Source organism: Rhineura floridana, chromosome 10 (genome assembly GCF_030035675.1).
Source record: "Rhineura floridana isolate rRhiFlo1 chromosome 10, rRhiFlo1.hap2, whole genome shotgun sequence".
NCBI classification, from domain to species: domain Eukaryota; kingdom Metazoa; phylum Chordata; class Lepidosauria; order Squamata; family Rhineuridae; genus Rhineura; species Rhineura floridana.
Genome location: NC_084489.1, coordinates 61,930,591 through 61,951,751, shown reverse-complemented (window position 1 = coordinate 61,951,751; position 21,161 = coordinate 61,930,591). Strand labels below are relative to the sequence as shown.

The 21,161-nt window shown below is 39.8% G+C and overlaps 1 protein-coding gene across 4 annotated transcripts in view; it reads left to right on the top strand.

Annotated features, from left to right (window-relative positions):
• Positions 1–21,161, top strand: part of PIP4K2A (phosphatidylinositol-5-phosphate 4-kinase type 2 alpha) — a 107,517-nt gene that overhangs the window by 50,955 nt on the left and 35,401 nt on the right. For all 4 annotated transcript variants that reach the window (XM_061586762.1, XM_061586760.1, XM_061586758.1 and 1 more), the window contains one exon: positions 7,658–7,810. In XM_061586762.1, the coding sequence (XP_061442746.1) occupies positions 7,658–7,810 (153 nt within the window). The remainder of the gene's footprint in view (positions 1–7,657; positions 7,811–21,161) is intronic.

Below are 21,161 nucleotides of genomic sequence, written 5' to 3'. Positions count from 1 at the left end.
AAGCATGAATGTGGAATTCAGGCTATCCAAGTTTCATCCATAGTAATGCACAGTAGAGCTTGGAAAAGTTATTTTTTTGAACTACAACTCCTGTCAGCCCAATCCAGTGGCCATGCTGGCTGGGGCTGATGGGAGTTGTAGTTCAAAAAAGTAACTTTTCCAAGCACTGTAAAGGAGCCATCTAAAGCTGCTATGCACTATTTAGTTTGAGCTTCGTAGGTATTTTTAATCATGATTGAAGATTGAAGCACACATAGTAAGGCTGGGATGTTCTAAAGCAAACAAACCTTCCACTGATCCAGTGAAGGCCCATAGTAACCTTCCTTTTGTGCTGTGGTTTGGGCATCTAGAATTTATCTGCATGATGCGTACTAGCCAAAATTATGGACATATTCACAGGTGGATTTTTACAGAAAGCCGTGACCTACTAGAAATGGTGTCATTAAAACTGTTCAGTGGAAAACCTTTGTGTTTGCAGATACAGTTGTGAGAAGTCCAAATGTTTTGTGTAGATGTAGATCATCTGTTTTAATTAACAAAGGATGATAATGCCTTGCAAATAATAAAACATGTAGTGAAAACCTGCAAAAACAAAAAGTCAGGTCGGAATTTTTAATGTGAATTCAGCCTGGGCTGGTAATGGACTTTGGGGCGGGGGGCTCTTTTGGGTTCACTATTCTAAATCCCCCAACAAAAAGTGCCATCAGTACACTTTTTCTTCTAACCTGCCTATGTTATGGCGCTTTTTTTGCTATTGTGTCTAAGCCAGTGTGGTGTAGTAGTTAAGTTGCTGGACTATGACCTGGCAGACCAGAAATTAAATCCCCACACAGCCATGAAGCTCACTGGGTGACCTTGGGCCAGTCACTGCCTCTTATCCTCAGAGGGAGGCAATGGTAAACCCCCTCTGAATACCACTTACCGTGTGCCATAAGTCGGGATCGACTTGAAGGCAGTCCATTTCCATTTTTCTAAGACCAGGAACCTATTGTCCTAGAAACCACCTCCTCTCATCTCCCTTTCCCCCACTGCACTTCAAAAGCTAATCCTGAGAAGAAATCCCCTGTTCTAGACAATACATGATTCATGACAATCTCTTGATTGCTATGCCCGGCCTGGCCTCGAACAAGTCTATAATTGCTTCTAGGCACAAGGGTCTGCAAATAGTGAAGTCCTTTCTTTTGAAAAGCTGGGATCCCAGAATAAGAGGGAAACTTCCAATTTGGCTTCAGATGAAGCAGTGGAACAAAATGCCCACCTTCAGTGGGTAGCAGTGGGGGCCACTCTACCTCTTTCTCAGATCTCATGGAAATGGATTCTGAGAAACTAGGCATTGCAAAGTCAGAATAAGGCTTGTCATTGTATATGTTAAGTGGTACAAAATCTGCTTTTTTCCAGATCTTGAAATGCCTTGTTTTTCAAGTAAAAAATGCTTAGTGACAGATTTTATTAGCAAAACCTGCATTTCCTTTTTAACTGCATCACTGTGCCTTTATTCTCTATGCTGAATTGCTCTGTCTTGTGATCTATGCTGCTAATGAATGGACTTAGTAGGACTTTTATAAGAAAAAAATTGAGGTGGCCTCAACTGCCTAGAAAAGTTAAAGTGAAGGCAGTGACAGCAGTTTGGGTTGGGGCGATTTTCAGACTGCTTTAGGGAAACAGAGGGGTAAAGCACATTAAAAAATGTGTTTGGCCACCAGGATTCTGCCACAATAGGCTCTATCTTGTCTAGATGCTTTTTCTTGTGCGGTTTTCAACACATCATTTGGATATACTTTAGCCATCAAATGTATGGAATAATGTTGGTTCCCTAGGTGACACTTTGATCTAGATGCCAGACCTTCATATGTAGAAGACACAAAAGTAGTTTTAGAATGACTTAATGGAGACTAGAATGTTAATTTCAAGATGAATTACAAGATAATTTATTTGTTAGTCAGAGTTGGCGAGATAAGAACTACAACTGTTTTGTAGAAAACTGATTGCAATATTATCAAGACAATAGTTCACATCCCAAATATATTTGTCAGAATGTACCATATGGTCAGTGTAAGGATTAGATGTAATTGTTCATCCTCTTTTGATTTTTCTCTAGGGAATAATTTAAGTTAGCCATAGTTTCAATGACATATTAAAATCAGCATGGGAAAACATAATATAGGTTCTTAAAGAACTGGGTTTCCAGGATTCCTGCAGTTAATGTGTCATGACAGTGGAGTTGGTAACATTATATGTTGTCTTGAGATTTACTGTTTTGTGCTTTTTGAAACGTGTTATTCAGTGATTTTGTATGATAGGCATTGATCTTTAGGCAAAAGCTTGATTTCTTATTTATTGATACACCTAGAAAATGGGGATTTGTACAGGAACAGTTAGGTCTATGACTACCTGGGAGGAGCTCCCATGAGACATGTATCTATTTAATAAACAGCTATTGCCACCACCTCTGATCTCCCTGACTTTGAAGCCAGACACTTCAGAGCTACAGGATGTCCTGACAGTAGAGGAGTGACCTTCTCAAACCCGCTAGTCTCAGTTGTCCTATTCTTGTTTACGTTGCTTTCCAAATCTGTAGCATACACTGAAGCCAGTTAGACATGTGGGTGGGACAGATCCTAAGCTAGCACCAATTTAGTCAACCATAGCCACACAAATAAACACTGTATTACAACCCAGCACTACACTTGCTATATATCCTAAAATTAGTTGCAATAACTTACAGACAAAAGCGTACCATTCTTCTAAATGCTGGTATTGGGGGTTCTGTTCTGGAAGGAAGGAGGCAGAGCTTCTCCATGCAAAAACAAAGACAAAAGCATGTTCAAAAGAAACCATTTATGTGTTGTGTTTTAGGGGGTGATGACAGATAGGGGAGTGGAAAGCAGGTGACCAATCAGCAAGGGTTCTGGGCTTCCTGAAGTTTCACTCATACACAGGAGAGCAATAGTGAATTCATTGTCTTGATAAGCAGCCTCACTTTGGGAGGGATGAGATCCTTAGTAGATACAGTAAAAAGAGTTGAGGCTTTGTATTCTGTTGTAACATCCCATGTAGGAGTTGTACATTCTTATAATAAATGGTGGATTCTCTGTTATTGTGGTTAATTGCCCAGATTAAGAGCAGCTGGACCCCAAAATGTCACGTAGTTGTTGGAGGAAACACTCTTGCACCATTTCTTCATTTCTGCTATGTATATTCCATCAAATTTCAGTTCCATGTGCCTTTTTTTGAATTCCAAAAGAAATTGTACCTTCACATGCTTTGCAAATCAGCAGTTGTGACTTTGGGCTTTTCGGAGATAGGTGATGGAAAATTGCTATCCCTTCCAGAAAAGTGTTCAGATCAACAACACCAACAAAATATCTTCTTATAAATCTTTTATTCAATAAATTTATATATCCCCTTTCATAAATCATATGCCACCCTTTGGGGGGGGGAGAAAGAACCTGGGCAGTTTACACAAAAATGTCAGTAAAATCATAAAATGCAATTATAACACTAACACTAAACTGAACACTAACCTGAAATATCTAAAAGGCCTCTAGGGAAAGGGGGCTGCCTGACACACAGAGGATAATGGTAGACACCATGCAGTGTTGGGAGGAAGTTCCACAAGTAGGGCACCACAGTGAAAACACCTCCCTAGTAGATGCCTGGAACTCAAGGTGTTTAGGGCCTTGCAGGTTAGCACCAGTGCCTTGAATTAGGCGAAGACAGACTGGTAGCTGATAAGTTCCTTTTAATCCTGGCAATATGCTTCCATTGAACTGTTCCAGTTACATCTTGCAGCTGCATTCTGTACTAGCTGCAGTTTCCAAACTGTATTTAGGGGTAGCCCCACATACATCACCTTGTAGCAGTGTAATAACATGGCCAGCTAGCCGCATACCTTGGATCACTGCTGTCTTTAAATACATAAATGTGGTTCTTGGTTTTGGGGGGAGGAGAGAGAGTAGTTCTCAGGCTTGTGGCTCTTGTTCCTCATAAAATCTATTAAGACTTTTTGTTAGTGGCTTCTGTAGTAACTTAGTAGTTGATAGATACAGCTTTTATGTTAGGCCCATCAATTGTTTTTATTGTTTAGTTTTGCTTCCTTGAGCCATTTGGATTCCTTTCTGGAATACAGATTATTGCATATTTAATGATAATAGCACCACTGAAGGGATCTGCATGTAAGATTCAATTTAAAAAGTCTGAGCCTACCGTCTTGGCACCATGTAGTGATGAAATAAACCTCATTTTTGAAAACGTCCTCATTCTTTCAGAATGGCACTATCTTGGACAAAGTGAAGTATCTAGAAAATAAAAATGCATTGCACTCTGCTGCTGTTGTAATCCTGACTCTTAAAATATACTAAGATGAGATACTTGCTGATGCTAGCACCATTTGAAAATGCACAGTATTAAATTGCAAAGCCTAAACCTGTGCTATATTTATGTGAAAATGACTAGCTTGCAGAAAACAAGCACATTGTTCATCTAATGCTTGCTTTTGTGCTTTTAAAATGCATATTAAATTTCAGCTTGTGTTATATATGATGAGAATGATAGATTTCTGTTCATTGTCAGTAATGTAGTGGGTAGATGGCAGCAGGTGAATTTCAGAAGTACATAACCTTTTTATCCTAACAACATAGGAATTGATTAATCTCTCTGTAGTAAGCAATACTTGAATCTTCTTCCAAGATTATACAAGAAAATAAGTTCTAGTTGTATGTGGCAGTGTAGAACAAAAAGCACTTCAGTTAGCTTTGACATGTAGGTCATGGCCTAAAGAAGTCAATTTAAGCTAGAGTTTAGGCAAAAGGGGGGTGCGTTTTGTCAGCACTTTCTACCCTGCAAAATATACCCCCTCTTAGCAACTTTGTGGGGTGCTACAACGTGGGAGAAAATGTTTGTACAGCTGGTGTATGCCCTTTTTTTTTTTTTTCAATAATTTTTATTCAGATTTTCATAAAACATACAAGACAAAATCATAAAACATTCAAAGACAAAAAACAAAATCAAAAATAGTTAAACAAAAAGAAAAAAAGAAAAAAAAAAAACAAAAATAAAAAATAAAGAGTAAAATATTGACTTCCCATTTGTCAAAGATCAAATCAGTTATAAGTCTATAATATATAACAATCCTGTCTCTTAAGTCATATTATAAAATCACTTTCCTCCAGTAGTTATCTTACTTAATCATCAAATCTCATAAACATTACTTTATTCTTTCCACAAAAAGTCAAAGAGAGGTTTCAATTCTTTAAGAAATATATCTATCAATTTTTTTTTCCAGATAAGCATATCGATTAATCCATCTCATTACTAATTATGATAATCTTGTTGTCATAACCATAGTCAAAATAAACATTTCAATTAATCCATCACATCAGAATCTGTTAGGTTCAGTAATTTCAGTAGCCATTGTTCTATTATCCCTATTAGTTCCATTTTCCATCTTCCATCTTCAGTAGTCTTGTTAAGTCCAGTAATTTCAGTATCCAATCTTCCATTATCAGTATTCCATAATAATCTTGCTGTCAAAGCCATAGTCATATAGTAAGAGTCTGATGGGAATTACCTCTATCCCAAATATTTTCTTGCCATCCATTCTGAATAGGTTGCTGAAATACTGCTGTAAAATCATATCTCTGTTCTTTTTTTCAAAATACACTGGGTCATCTCTTGAAAGTTTTTCCATTGTCACATGGCTGCAGTTAATTCCATAGATTTTCTCTATATTGGGCTCCATCACATCATTCCAGTCCAGAAGATTATCCATGCCATTGATAACTTTATCTCTAGAATCTTCATTAATTTCTTCAGAGATAACATTGAGTTCCAAACAATAGATTTTATTTCTAAAGTCCATAGACTCCAAATCTTGTTCCTGTTCCACGTTTGTTCCAATCTCCGGGATCTCCTCTCTCACAGGGACCCCTGTTCCAGTCTCCAGGGTCTCCTCTCTCACAGGGACCCCTGTTCCAGTCTCCAGGGTCTCCTCTCTCACAAGGACCCCTATGTCTTTAATCTCCTGTGTCTCCAAACAATAAATTTTGTTTCTAAAGTCCATAGACTCCAAATCTTTTTCCTGTTCCACGTTTGTTCCAATCTCCAGGGTCTCCTCTCTCACAGGGACCCCTTCCAGGGTCACCTCTCTCACAGGGACCCCTATATCTTTAATCTCCTGCTTCATTTTACTCAATTCAATTTTCAGCTCCTTACAACCCTGTCGCAGGTTTTGTTTCGTTATCTCAATCTCATCCATTATTTTCTGAAACATAGTTATTTCCAGCTTCTCAGCCACTTTCTTAATTGCCATTTTAAAAGAAAAATATAGGAAAACCACTTCTTATTTCAGCAACAATTGGGTTAATACTCCAAACTTGGTGACATCACAGTATAAACAGAGCAGACAGCCTTATCTCTCCATGCTTAAGTAAACAAAATGCAATTCCCAGGATCGAAACAATTAATGGCGGTCGTCAGAAAACAGATTCGTCAAAATAAAATAGACCAAAAAGAGAGTAGTCTCAAACAATATAATATTCTTCAAAATAAAAATCTGGAATAGAAATCCCTCTTCTGTGTATATCTTTAGAATGCAAATCCAGGACAGCTTTTTGCAACAAAAACAGAGATAAGCTATTAATTAGTGAGTAGCAGAGAGAAGTTATGGCTCCCCAGTGAGATGTCAAAAACCGATCAATCTGGCAAATCTCTTTTAAACAGCAACAATTTAAGTCAAGTAAAAGAAAAATATAGAAAGAAGGGTGCTTGCCTGTTAGTGCGTTTTCTCTTAGAAGATAAGATGAACGTTCGCTTTTCCAGATAGAGCTTGTTGTTAAAAATCCGTCCCACCTTCGTCGGCTGGACCTCGTCCCATAAATTAATGAGATCTGGTCGTCCCAACAAAAATAGGCTTTGAGGTTAATCTCTTCGTTTCTCCCTACCCGGGAGAAGTTTAATCAGTCAAAAAAAGAAAAAATCTGACTGATATATCTGAATAAGCTTCTTTTGAGGCAGGAGCCCGTCTCAAAAGCAGGCACAGGCTAAGTCACCCTTCCCGGAAGTCCCAGCTGGTGTATGCCCTTAATGCACAATGAGGTGTTCCTTGCAGTATTATCACTCCAATACAGAAATAATGTGACTGGAACAGCTCTATAGGGAGCACCAATGACCTATAGCATTGGTGTTGCTTCGCTTTTGTTTTATAATAACACTTCTTTCTAGCTGACATCTTAGCATAACCTAACTTGATTGATTGTGTGACAGCATTGCTGGTACTAGGAAGAAGGGATGTTCCCAAACACAAAAAAGTATGTCAGGGGCTGCAAAACTGGCACAAAAGGTAGCTTTTGGAAGCCTTTTCTGGAAACATTTCTGTCTACCTGCTTCCTGCCCCAACAAAGCCCTTTAATGCTGAAAATCTTCATTCTAAATATTTAGTGCTACCATAATTTAAACCTTCTACTAGTAAAATACTTTCCCAGTGCTCTGGTTTCAGTGTGTCACTGTAGTGCTAAGTTGATTCCCCACCCTGACCTGTTTCCAAGGTATTCATGATACAATCTCTATAACAGTTATGTTTTGACAATAGTATAATCCAAATAGACATCTTATGTTTTAATTAACGCCTTGTTCTGATGCTATTTTTTTATTGTGACAGAATTCTCTGACAAGGAGTTGTCCACTTGCTAATGATTCTCAAGCTCGGAGTGGTGCCCGATTTCACACCTCTTATGACAAAAGATATGTCATCAAAACCATAACAAGTGAAGATGTAGCAGAAATGCACAATATACTGAAGAAATACCACCAGGTAATTTAATTGCTTGTTTTAAGGGGCTGAGCTTATGAGGAGAAACACATGAATGAAAGTTTATATAATGGTGTAGGAAGTGAGAGTTTGAAGCCGGAGTTGATTGCTAATGTGTTTTCAGTTGAATCAATACTTTGGTATGGAAAGATTAAACATACTTCGTTGCAATTAATAACCCTACATTAAGAAACATGCACAAGTTCAGTTTTGTTACATTTCTTCAACTCTAGATAATTAGGAAGTCTTTGTTATAACTTCTGGGTCTGCATCCCATACTGAAATGAAAGTGCATGGAGATGCATCTGCTCATGGTGGAATGTCTCTCCCTGCTCTTATTTTGTTTGGATTGGATTTTTATTGTTGTAAACTGTCTTGGAATGAATTGAAGAAAGGTGGATTTAAAATGTCCTTAATAAATCAATAATGGTGGCCCCTTGTTATAGTCAGGGAGATTCCCCTCAAATAGTCTCAAAACTTGGGAAACATTTTTCCTCTGCAGTCCAAATCTGTACCAAAATGATACACTTTAACTTTCTTCCTAATACCAAGAGTGGCAGCCAAGATGACTGATAACTCCTTAACCAGAATAAATTTGCTCTTACAGCCACACTGCTTAACCAATTTTGAGCTAACATTGGACCTAACACTTACCCTAGAGATTTTTAGAAGTGTCAGCTGTAAAAACAAAACAAAAACAAAATAGAATCCAAAATTGCTATTATAAAGTCAATATATGGGCATCATTTTATAATTAGAACAACAATTACAGGTTTAGAACTACAGACATGGCATCTGATATTAAGTTGGAACAAGTGCTTGTGACCAAGTTAGCAACACGTTAGATATTTCTACTGTTGAAACAGCAAGTTTTCATAGAATAAATCAAGGGGGGGGATTCATGGGGGTGAATTAAGCTCCCATATCTCAGCTATTCTTTATCCTAATTTTAAAAATTGTGGATATCCTATAGCTGTCTAAGCGGAAGCAAAGATTAATGAGGTTGGGACAAATTGTCTTGCTTTTTGTTATAAGCAGACTGTTTGGGCATTATCCACTTAAATAATTGTGATAGAAAACTCAGAATTCTGTATCTGTAAGAACTGAAGCTTGAATAACAGCGAACCCTCATTCAAGGAGGTACGTAACCAGTACTTTCAGAAATCATGTTGGGTTATTTTTTTATAAGGCAGGGATTGTTAACACATGTAACGGCCTTGACTGGAGGACCACATTGATGGCAGCGTATAAAAGTATAATACCTTGCTAGCTTGCACAAACGTCAATGATTAGTGGTATATGTGAAGTCTTAATAGAAAAGGAAATGCATCCAGTTGTATAAAGTCCATTTTCCTAGAGTTGATTTGAGCATTACACTTGTTTATTGGTAAATGCAAAAACTTTGACATGTATCTAAAAAACTGTAATATGCACATACAGCAGGCATACTGTTCTAACTACATATCTTACAGGAACACTTGTTGGGCAGCCAGAATTGCAGTTGGCTCTGGAGTGTGTACATAAGATACAGCAAACACACTTTTATCACTGTAATTGCATATAAATCAGCTCTCCTTTATCGCAGCTACATGTGGGATTAAACAGCATGGCTTTAGATAAGAGAGCATGGTTTTGACATGTATTAGTTCTTTGGAATACGATGGTTAACCATTAGGATTGCACACAATAAAATCACTGTTTCCTTAGATTAGATTTAAATATTTATACCCTGCTTTTCGATTATAGAAATACTCAAAGCATTTTACAATGAAGAACAAAAATACAATATAAAACAATATAAACACTGAATACAATGTAAAATATAAAGTGCAAGATATTAGAATTACACATTGAATACAAAAGTAACAAGAACTTAATGATAACAATACAGTGATACAATAACAATTATATTCCATATGCTGTTGCTCCTACTATTTTAGCAGAACAGAGGATCCAAGACCGTATTCCAGATGCCCCACAAAACCTCCCCAAAAAGCTGTCCTCTCTCCAGGCTCCATCCAAAGGTAGCCATCCAGCACATGAGCCCTGCACATCTATATTCTCCTTCAGGCAGCCCTGGACAGTCCATGGTTATCAAGCTTTGTCACCTTCTCACTCTCCAGTTGAGACCTGCAGGATGAGAGCCCTGTTGCTCTCTCCCTTTAGCCTGCACCCTTGTCAGCCACCAGCTTAAATACTATACCTGGGGAGGCAACCCCCCCAACCAATCTTCAGTCAAGGACTCAGCTGCACCACCTTCCATCCAAGCACACAATAGCCCCACCCTCCTCTATGGGTATCTGAAATATAAAGTATGTGGTGTACAACAGGAATTCCTGTTTTGAAGTACTTTCTAGATTTCTTTATCTATGTAAGACGTTTTTACCCTGCTCTTTCGAGGAAAAGGCTCAGCAGCTTGCAGGTCAATAAAAAGCAAGACAGTTTCTGCCCTCAGAGTTACAATCTAAAATACACGAAGGAAAATGGAATGAGGAAAGAGAAGGGAAAATGCAAACTTGTGACAGTTCAAATAACAGTTCTTCTCATCAGCTGGGACGAAAGCAGTTCATGTAGTTTGCTAGCTGCTGCTAAGTAATAGCTTATTTATAGCCAAAGGTGGCTTGTCCCTCAGTAGAACGGACAGAATAGTCCTGCTTCTGGTCTCTCCCTCTACCCAGCAGCTTGATGGAATGGCTGCCACTAGGCAACAGTTGAGGGGAGAGGGTTTTTTTAACAGTCTGCCACTAAGCTTCCATATGTCTAAACTGAATGATGAAGGGCAAAAATATAATTCAAGGAAGTCTGAGGACAGATACTTGTCCATAACTGAGGTGCATTTGATCCATCCCAGGTGGATTATTACCTGACTTGGACTTGGTCTCCTAAAACAAGTAACCCGCATTGCCTGAAAGCCAAAAAGGAGTGAGTGCCAATGCGTTCAATCCAAGGGCTAAGGAATAGGGGCAGAAAATGCCTTAGCCGTATTTGGGGAGGAGCTTCCCACAGTTTCATTTTTTGAATTGCATCTCAAGGTGGTGATCAACTGGAGTTTGATAGCTCTCTTCTGGTGTTTTTTGTTTGGGAATGGAGCATAAACAGCTTTAATAATGTTTTGCTTCTTACACTGCCTCATATCTGCTCCACTTAGATGGCACTGCACAAGTGAGGAATAGGAAACACTTGAGAACATACTGAGTGTTTTCAGTTGTTTGAGGCATACAAGAGTTTACTCATAAATCTGCTAAAAGACACTCTTCTTGCCTTGTGGCTCTAATAGTCCTAGGAGTACTGATATTTGTATTAAATGACCATATATGTTAAAGAATCCACACTTTAAACTTAATTGCAGTGTAACTTTTAAAAAGTACAATTTCTATCTGCAAACTTCCAGGATAAAATCTTTAGCATCTGCCAGGACTTAGACTCCAGTGTTATAGCAGGTGAATCAAGCGGGGTATCCAGAACACAGTCTTGTCCCTGGTTTCTTGGATGAGTTTCAGTTGGTACAGCTTGAGGATGTTGACAAGGTGCTTGGACAGGTTCATGCAACCACTTCTGTGCTGGATCCTTGCCCTTCTTGGCCAATAAAAGCTAGCAGGGATGGGACACCCGGCTGCACCAGGGAAGTGATTAATGCCTCTCTGTGAGAGGGGGTGGTCCCTGGCTGTCTGAAAGAGGCGGTAGTGAGACCACTTCTGAAGAGACCCTCCTTGGACCCAGAAGATCTTAACGATAGGCCGGTAGCAAATGTTCCATTCCTGGGCAAGGTCCTTGAATGAGTGGTGGCAGGCCAGCTCCAGACACTCTTGGATGAGACTGATTATCTGGATCCATTTCAGTCGGGTTTCAGGCCTGGTTTTGGCACGGAAACAGCTTTGATCGCCCTGTATGATGATCTCTGTTGGGAGAGAGACAGGGGGAGTGACTCTGTTGATTCTCCATCTCTCAGCAGCTTTCGATACCATCAACCATGGTATCCTTCTGGGAAGACTGGCTGAGTTGGGAGTGGGAGGTACTGCATGGCAGTGGTTCCACTGCTACTTGGCAGGACAGCTCCAGAAGATGGTGCTTGGGGAACATTGCTCGGCACCCTGGACTCTCCAGTATGGGGTTCCGCAGGGGTCAGTTCTGTCCCCCATGCTGTTCAACATCTACATGAAACCGTTGGGTGTGGTCATCCGGAGCTTTGGAGTGTATTGCCATCAGTATGCTGATGACACGCAGCTCTATTTCTCCTTTTCAACTTCTTCAGGTGAGACTGTCAATATACTGAACCAGTGCCTGGCTGCGACAATGGACTGGATGAGGGCTAATAAACTGAGGCTCAATCTAGACAAGAGATGCTGCTAGTGGGTGGTTCTTCTGACCGGATGATGGATTTTAGCATGTGTTGTTAAAATGCTTTTTAAAAATGTGTTTTTAAATTTGTATATTTGTTATTAATGTTTTTAATTGTTGTAAACTGCCCAGAGAGCTTTGGCTTTGGGGCGGTATACAAATGCAATCAATCAATCAGTCAACTGAAAGTAATACATGGTTTTACTGTAGCTGCTGTAGCAGCTATCTTCAGTTGAATCTCCTCTTTTTTTCCTTCCACCACCACCCCTCCTAACACCACATCTGTTAATAGCTTCACAGCTTTTTCATTGCATTCCTTTTTGTAGCACAGCTTTTTTTTAGCTTGTTATACTCCATTCCTGACTATATGTAAGTGATGCTAATGTCAGTTGAACTTTAAGGTGGAGTTGCACTCATTCCTTTTTAAGCCTCTTGCTTTGTTTTCCTCCACCACCCCCATGCCAGCATGCATAGGAAACCTAGCAGGGCTTGGTGGGTTTAAATTTACCATTATATGTTCAGATGAGGTTGCAATACTTATGTAGCTGCTCTTGATTCATTGAATACTGGAATGCCAGAGGAGGGTTGTAACTGTTTTTATATGAACAGTTTTCACCAGTTTATCTTGCTTACAAGTGACCTGGTAAACTTCACTGTGCTTTTCTGACAGCAAAGTACTACTCATGTATTAAGTACTACTGTATGTATTAAGGTGGTAGGGCTGTATTCTTAGAAAGTGCTTGAACACGTTTCTGCTGTCTCAAAATATACAGTAGTCCCATTTTTTGTGACAGTCAAATAACTGTAAGATTTGTGAGCAGTCTTTTGTACGATGAGATTTGGTTTTGTGAAAACCCTAACCTGAAGGTACTAAAAACAACAAATTAAATATTTTCATTAACTATATATACATGCCTTCCTAGACACATCAAACTTTAAGGTAATGATCTTACGAAATATTGAGGAGTATGGGAAAAGTTTTACCATTGTGTATATCACCATTGTAGCTACAATTTTCTGTATGGGCAGCCGTTTAGATGCAGTCATAAAGCATAATACAGTCTCTATTTGTACATATTTCCTTGAAGGTAAGTTCAGGGAGGAGTATTGCCTAGTAAGTGTGTACAGCACACTTCAATCTATGTACGTTTAGCAATTTCTGTGACTAGAAAACATTTATACAATAGTGAACTCCCAGAAACAGTATCTGTAAGGGACTAAAACAAAAGGGTGGTATCATTAAATGCAACAGTTTGTTATTGGTTACCCTGGATCAAATCTGCACTCAGCCATGTAGCTCATGGATTACTTTGGGCCAATCACCAGATCTCAGCCTAATCTGCCTCACAAGACTACTATGAAGATTGAATTGGGGACAGGATCATGTATGCCACCATGAGCCCCCTGGGAGTGAAGTGAGATATAAATTCACTGTTGACTCATAGTGCAGCAAGAAAAAATGAGATTATTCCCTCTTAACGTTCTAGTATATAGAGTGAAGTGGTGTGCTTTTGGTGACTATGCTGTAAAAAAACCCTTTGTTAATATAACATACAAATGGATTTTAATTGTTGTGTTTAAGGCAGGGGTGAAATGACCCACCCACCCCTTTGCAGCCTGAGGTGTCTGGAGATTTTTTTTATGCTTGGGTGGGATGTGTCCTTGGATAACGTATCTTGCTTTGGCTGGATGGGAAGATAGAGTGGTTCATGTATATGTAGAAACTAGCCAATTGTACATGTGTGAAACATTTGTCATTCAGCCTCTGGCTCCGGCCACCATTGGCATGTAGCCCTTGGAAGATTTTCCAGAAGGGAATGCCACCCTCAGACTGAAAGTTTCCCCACCCTGGTTTAAGTGAATTATACCGTGCCCCTAAATAGGGTCCAGTGGTAGTTCGGATTAGGTGTTAAGTAACTCCCCATTCAAGGCTTACTTGAAAATGTGAAATAGGGATTGGGCAGGAGCCTTGCTCAGTTGCCGTTTATTTCAGTGGAGCAAAATGTTTCTGGTGGACAGTACCCATCGGCCAAGTTGATTTCCAAAAGTGCTAGGATACCGTTGCTGAACTTGTTCTGTGTGCAATGACTGAGTTATTGACAATAAATAGCTAGCTAACTTTTGTAATCCATGTTGAGGTATAGCCAAGATTATTCAGATCCCTATACACACTGGCTGCAACCTGTAATATGAAGAACCATATCATTTTAGAATATCTGACAGCTCACTGCCTTGCCAAAAGCATCGTCTCAGGACTTACCTAGGAATAATTTAATGAGGTTCTCCATGCACCAAGGTCAGATGACAAGTGCAAGTAGGAAAGAACTCTCAGTATTTGCTTCACAGCGCTGAAACAGCTTTTTCCAGATGTTTTGCATAAGACGACCATGTTGTAAACGAATGCAAAACCTTTGTGTTCAGGCTAGATGGAAGAATTGTTGTCTATTACATCTGTATTTGAATTACTACCTTTTAAAGCTTTGCTGTTAAACTCATTGTTCTCACCTTGAGCATTTTAGGGCAGGACATTAAGTTGAATTCAGACTTGCATTGCTTTTGGTAGCCTACGTTTGATTCACACTGAGTGAACCAGTTATAGGATCTTTAATCTCAAAAGAATATGCATTTCTTTTTTCAAAATGTTTGCAGAAATGCTGTGGAGGAAATATACTGAAATGATCAAAGCACAGGACAAACCAAAGAACAAAGTCAGAGACTATCACTGCTATGAAGTAAGAGTTTCAGCAGCAGTGACAACTGCAGAATTCTTGATACATTTCTGTGCACAAGACATCAATGTAAAAAAATGAAAGTTTAAATTATAAATACCTGGTGCAGTTGTTGTTTTTTTATTCCAGGAAAGATCCCAAGGGCTACTTGTACATCAGATGGTAATGATAGATTTCACTGCTGTGGAATGAGTTCTGGTTATTGATGATTTTTCTGGGGAAAAACAGCCTTCTTTGTTAGCTCCAGCATCAATTAATGTAGCCTTGTACTAACCTTTAGAACCATCCACCAACTTGACTCTACTGATACCATGAAATGCCTCAAAGTTTAATTCTTTGCACAATGCACATATTGTTGTCCTTGTTAAGCACCCCAAATTTAGAGCCTGCCCCATCTCTGAACCTTGACAAACTTCCTCAACCTCAGCAGCATTATGTCATTGTGCTCCAGACCACAGAACCTCACCTACTATAAGTCATGTTTTGACACACCCTAATAATGACCGTCCCTCTCTAGGATGTACACCTTAACATGGTAAGGGGGTTTGAGAGTGCTGAAGAAGAGCGATGCCAAGAGGCTAGACTCCTAGCAGGGTCACCCAAGGTGGAATGGTCAAAGCTGAGACACCAGACTAAGATGCATCCAGACTCAAAGAACCTCTGAATACCTCTTAGTGTGAAAACACTATGAATAGACTATCCAAAATGCAACATGAGATACTGCTGGAAGATGAGACCCCCCAGGTCAGAAGGCACTCAACAAGCTACTAGGGAAGAACAAAGGACAAGTACGAGTAGCGCTGTGACTAATGATGCAGCTGGGTCAAAGCCAAAAGGAAGCCCAGAGGCAGATGCGCACAGATGCGAAAGGAGAGTCCAGAGTTGTACAACGCACACAATAGGAACATGGAATGTGAGAAGCATGAACCACGGAAAGTTAGAAATTGTCACGCAAGAAATGGAACATATCAACATTACAATACTTGGCATGAGTGAATTAAAATGGATGGGAATGGGACATTTTCAACCAGGCAACTACAAAATATTTTATGCAGGAAATGAGAAATTAAGAAGAAATGGGGTTGCTTTAATAGGGAGAAGTGATGTAGCAAAAGCAATTAGGAGCTACAACACAAGGTCTGAGCGAGTGATATCAATGAGGTTAAACGGGAAACCTATTAACATAACCATCCAAGTCTACACTCCAACGGCAAATGCAGAAGAAGAAGAATTGGAGAGATTTTACGCAGAAGTACAGGAGGAAGGTGATCACACACCAAAACAAGATGTGCTGATAATCATGGGGGACGGGTATGCAAAAGTAGGGAACAAAGAAGAACTAGGAATTGTGGGAAAACGGGGCTTAAGAGACAGAAATGAAGCAGCAGAAAGACTTATTGAATTCTGTGAAGCCAATAATTTGTTTCTTACGAACACATTTTTTGAGCAACCGAAAAGACGACTGTACATGTGGACGTCACCAAATGGTCAATATAGGAATCAAATTGATTATATAATTGGTAGCAGAAGATGGAGAAGTTCCATACTTTCTGCAAAAACAAGACCAGGAGCAGACTGCAGTACAGATCATGAACAGGTCGTATCGAAAATCAGAGTAAGGCTAAAGAAGACCAACAAAGCAATCATAATGCCAAAATACAATTTAAATAACATCCCAGAAGAATATAAAGAGTGAACAAGGAACAGATTTGAGGCTTTAAACTTAGTCGAGAGAGAACCAGAAGAGCTAAGGATTGAAGTTAGAGACATTATCAGGGAAGAATGCAAAAAGACAATATCTCTAGTTAAAAAGAGAGAAAGACCTCAGCGAATAACTGAAGAAACTCTCAAAATGGCTAAAGAGAGAAGAAAGCAAAAGGAGATAGAAACACAGTCAGAACGCTAAATTCAACTATACTGCAACTAGTACATAGGGACAAACTACTATAATAATAGTTATTGTGTAGAAATAGAAGAGGACAACAAAAAGGGTAGAACAAGAGTCCTATTCCAAAAGATTAGAGAAATTAAAGAGAAACTTAAACCATGACTAGGCATGTTGAATAATCAACAGGGGAACGCATTGACTGACTGAGCTGAAATAAAAGGAAGATGGAAGCAATACACTGAAGAACTCTATAAAAGAGATGCCAGGATGACAGATTCATTCATGGAGGAACCGTACGATGAAGAGCCAGAAATTTTAGATTGTGAGGTGAAAGCTGAACTTAAAATACTTGGAAGAAACAAATCACCAGGAACAGACGGCATACCAATAGAATTGCTACAAGTTCCTGAGACTGAATCTGTCCACAATTTGTGAACAAATTTGTCAACAAATATGTAAGAGAAAACAATGGCCCACAGACTGAAAGTGTTCAATATACATCCCAGTTCCAAAGAAAGGGGATCCCAGGGAATGTAGTCATTATCGAACTATTGCCTTAATATCCCATGCAAGTAAAGTAATGCTCAAGATTCTACAACAAAGGCTCTTATCATATATGGAGGTAGAAGTGCCAGATGTTCAAGCTGGATTTAGAAAGGGAAGAGGTACCAGAGATCATATGGCAAGCATACGTTGGATAATGGAACGGAACAAGGAATTTCAAAAGGAAATCACCCTGTGCTTTATAGATTACAGCAAAGCCTTTGATTGTGTAGATCATGAAAAACTATGGAATGCTTTAAAAGAAATGGGGATGCCACAACATCGGATTGTCCTAATATACAACCTATACTCTGGACAAGAGGCTACTGCAAGGACAGAATATGGAGAAACTGATTGGTTTCCAATCGGAAAGGGTGTGACACAGGGGTGTATTTTATCACCCTATTTGTTTAATTGATATGCAGGACATATCATGTGGAAAGCGGGATTGGAGCAATATGAAGGTGTGAAAATTGGAGGGAAAATATCAGTAATTTATGATATGCAGACGATACTATACTACTAGCAGAAATCAGTAACGATTTGAAACAAATGCTGTGGAAAGTTAGAGGAAAGCACAAAAGCAGGACTACAGCTGAACGTCAAGAAGACTAAAGTAATGACAACAGAAGAGTTATGTAACTTTAAAGTTGACAACAAGGACATTGAACTTGTCAAGCATTATCAGTACGTTGGCACAGTCATTAACCAAAATGGAGAGAACAGCTATGAGAGAACTAGAAAAGGTCCTCAAATACAAATATGTATCGCTGAACACTAAAGTCAGGATCATTCATACCATGGTATTCCCGATCTCTATGTAAGGATGTGAAAGTTGGACAGTGAAAAAAGCTGATAAGAGAAAAATCAACTCATTTGAAATGTGCTGTTGGAGGAGAGCTTTGCACATATGATGGACTGCAAAAAAGACAAATGGGTGTTATAACAACTTAAACCAGAACTATCACTAGAAGCTAAAATGATGAAACTGAGGTTATCATTCTTTGGACACATCATGAGAAGACATGATTCACCAGAAAAGACAATAATGCTGGGGAAAACAGCAGGGAGTAGAAAAAGAGGAAGGCCAGACAAGAGATCGATGGATTTCATAAAGGAAGCCAGACCTGAACTTACAAGATCTGAACAGGGTGATTCATGACAGATGCTCTTGGAGGTCGCTGATTCATAGGGTCGGCATATGTCGTAATCGACTTGAAGGCACGTAACAACAACAAAATTGGAGGTCACTGATCCATAGGGTCTCCTTAAGTTGTAATAGACTTGAAGGCATATAACAACAAAATAATAACTCTAATAGCGTTCACTTTCTTTACAAATAATCTGCTATATTTATCTGAGAAACTGTAGAATAAACCAATACTCATCAGTCACCTATGGACTTCTGCTTTGTCACAATGAGATACATGCTTAGTCTTATTTTAAGCAATGACCCTTACAGAGCCAGTAATAATAATATAATAATTTAATTTTTGTGTCGCCTATCTGGCAAAGGCCACTCTAGGCGACGTACACAATTAAATTCCAGTAAAATACAATTTAAAATATGATTTAAAATACATAGCAATACAATACAGTCGACAATAAAGGATTAAATTACAGCATAAAACAGTATGTAAACAACGGGCGTTCAGTAATAGTGATAAAAGCTTAGCCCACCCCGGAGGTCCCGAAGGCCTGTCCAAAGAGCCAGGTTTTTAATGCTCGGCGGAATGCATCCAGGGAAGGGGCATGTCGAAGATCGAACGGGAGGGAGTTCCAGAGAGTGGGGGCCGCCACTGAAAATGCCCTCTCCCTAGTTCCCACCAACCTAGCTGTTTTCGTTGGTGGTACTGAGAGAAGGCCCTGCGTGGCTGATCTAGTCAGGCGGCTAAGTTGGTGGTACTGGAGGTGCTCCTTCAGGTAAACTGGGCCGAGACCGTATAGGGCTTTAAAGGTTAATACCAACACCTTGAATTGGGCCCGGAAAGCAACTGGAAGCCAGTGTAGATGAACTAACACCGGCGTAATGTGATCACGGCGGCGGCTATTTGTAAGTAAACGGGCCGCCGCATTTTGTACCAGCTGTAGTTTCCGGGTCGTTTTCAAGGGTAGCCCCACGTAGAGCGCATTGCAGTAGTCCAGTCGAGAGGTGACCAGTGCATGCACTACCAGTGGGAGCTGATGAGCAGGGAGGTAGGGTTGCAGCCTCCGTATCAGGTGTAACTGATACCAAGCTGCCCGGCTCACTGCCGAAATCTGAGCCTCCATGGACAGCTTGGAGTCAAGAATAACCCCAAGGCTGCAGACCTGATCCTTTAGGGGCAATCTTACCCCATTGAGTTCCAGGTCAACAATACCCAACTTTCCCCTGTCACCCACAAGCAGTACCTCGGTTTTATCAGGATTGAGCTTCAGCCTGTTTCTTCCCATCCATCCACTCACGGATTCCAGGCACTTGGACAAGGTCTCTACAGCCAACTCCGGTGAAGATTTAAACGAGAGATAGAGCTGCGTGTCATCAGCATATTGGTGACACCGCAGCCCAAATCTCCTGATGATACCACCCAGCGGTTTTAAATAGATGTTAAATAGCATGGGAGAGAGAATAGAACCCTGTGGCACTCCACAAGTGAGAGGCCAAGGGTCTGAAATCTCATCCCCCAATGCTACCTGTTGATGCCTGTCAGAGAGAAAGGAACGGAACCACTGTAAAACAGTGCCTCCTATTCCCAACCCTCCCAGGCGATCTAACAGGATACCGTGGTCAACGGTATCAAAAGCCGCTGAGAGATCCAGGAGGACAAGGAAGGTGAATTCTCCCCTATCCATAGCCCTCCTCATATCATCAACCAAAGCGACCAAGGCTGTTTCAGTACCATGTCCAGGGTTGTGTTCTGTATGAATGGAAGAGAGAAATTTATAAAATGTTCTTTATTTTACCATACATGGAATTTTTTCTTGTTGGTGGCTTATAATGTTGCATTTGTTCATGCTCTGAAGGCTGATTACAGAACACCAAATTCTAAGATAGTTTCAGGTGATCTCATCTCAGCCAGGAGCACAAGCGGGAAGATCCTTCAAATTCTGATGTCTTGTCCATTGCCATTCTTAAAGACTTCCTATATACAGTGGATTATTTCCTCTGGGACTTTACGGGGTAGGTTTTTCTGGAGAAGTGAAGTCAATATAATTTATAGCAAGGAGAAATCTTTTTTGTGGGGGACACATCCATAGTTTCAAGACATGCCCCCCCCCAAAGAACATATACTTCTGAAGATCCACTGAGACATCAGATTGTGCTGAAAGAGAAATTAAATGGCCCAATGGTTTGGAGTTAGGATGGCGGCAGTAAAAATGCTGTTTGCAGTAGTGAGAAGACTAGGCCAGGGAATAAAAGGGAGATCTTGTTCTTTGAAAGGTAGCAACTTAAGACTTCAGCCTGTGTGAAATTGCCCTCACTGGGTAAACCTGAGTGTTAACAGCTGGTTTGGGCAGTGAGTTATTTCATGTAAATATACATGCACTGGAATAGTGTGGTTCTCTTGTAAAGTACTTAAATTTGGAGTGCATATACTGCTCAAATGCTAAGCCTCTTCAAATAGTATAATTAGCGTAACACTTTGCATGTCTTAGAAAACATGAGGTTAAAAGCCTTCTACTTAGTTTGTGCTTAGCATGCAGTGGATGCTTAACTACGTGATGGGGCAACTGATAATTTATGGTATATCTTCCATTAGCATAATTTTTTAAAGGCAATTTCTCCAAATTGCATTGCACTTACTAACAATTTGAGTGGAAAGAATGCAATTGCATTTCAGATTTTTTGTGACTGTGGAGCTTCTCCAAGACTTAT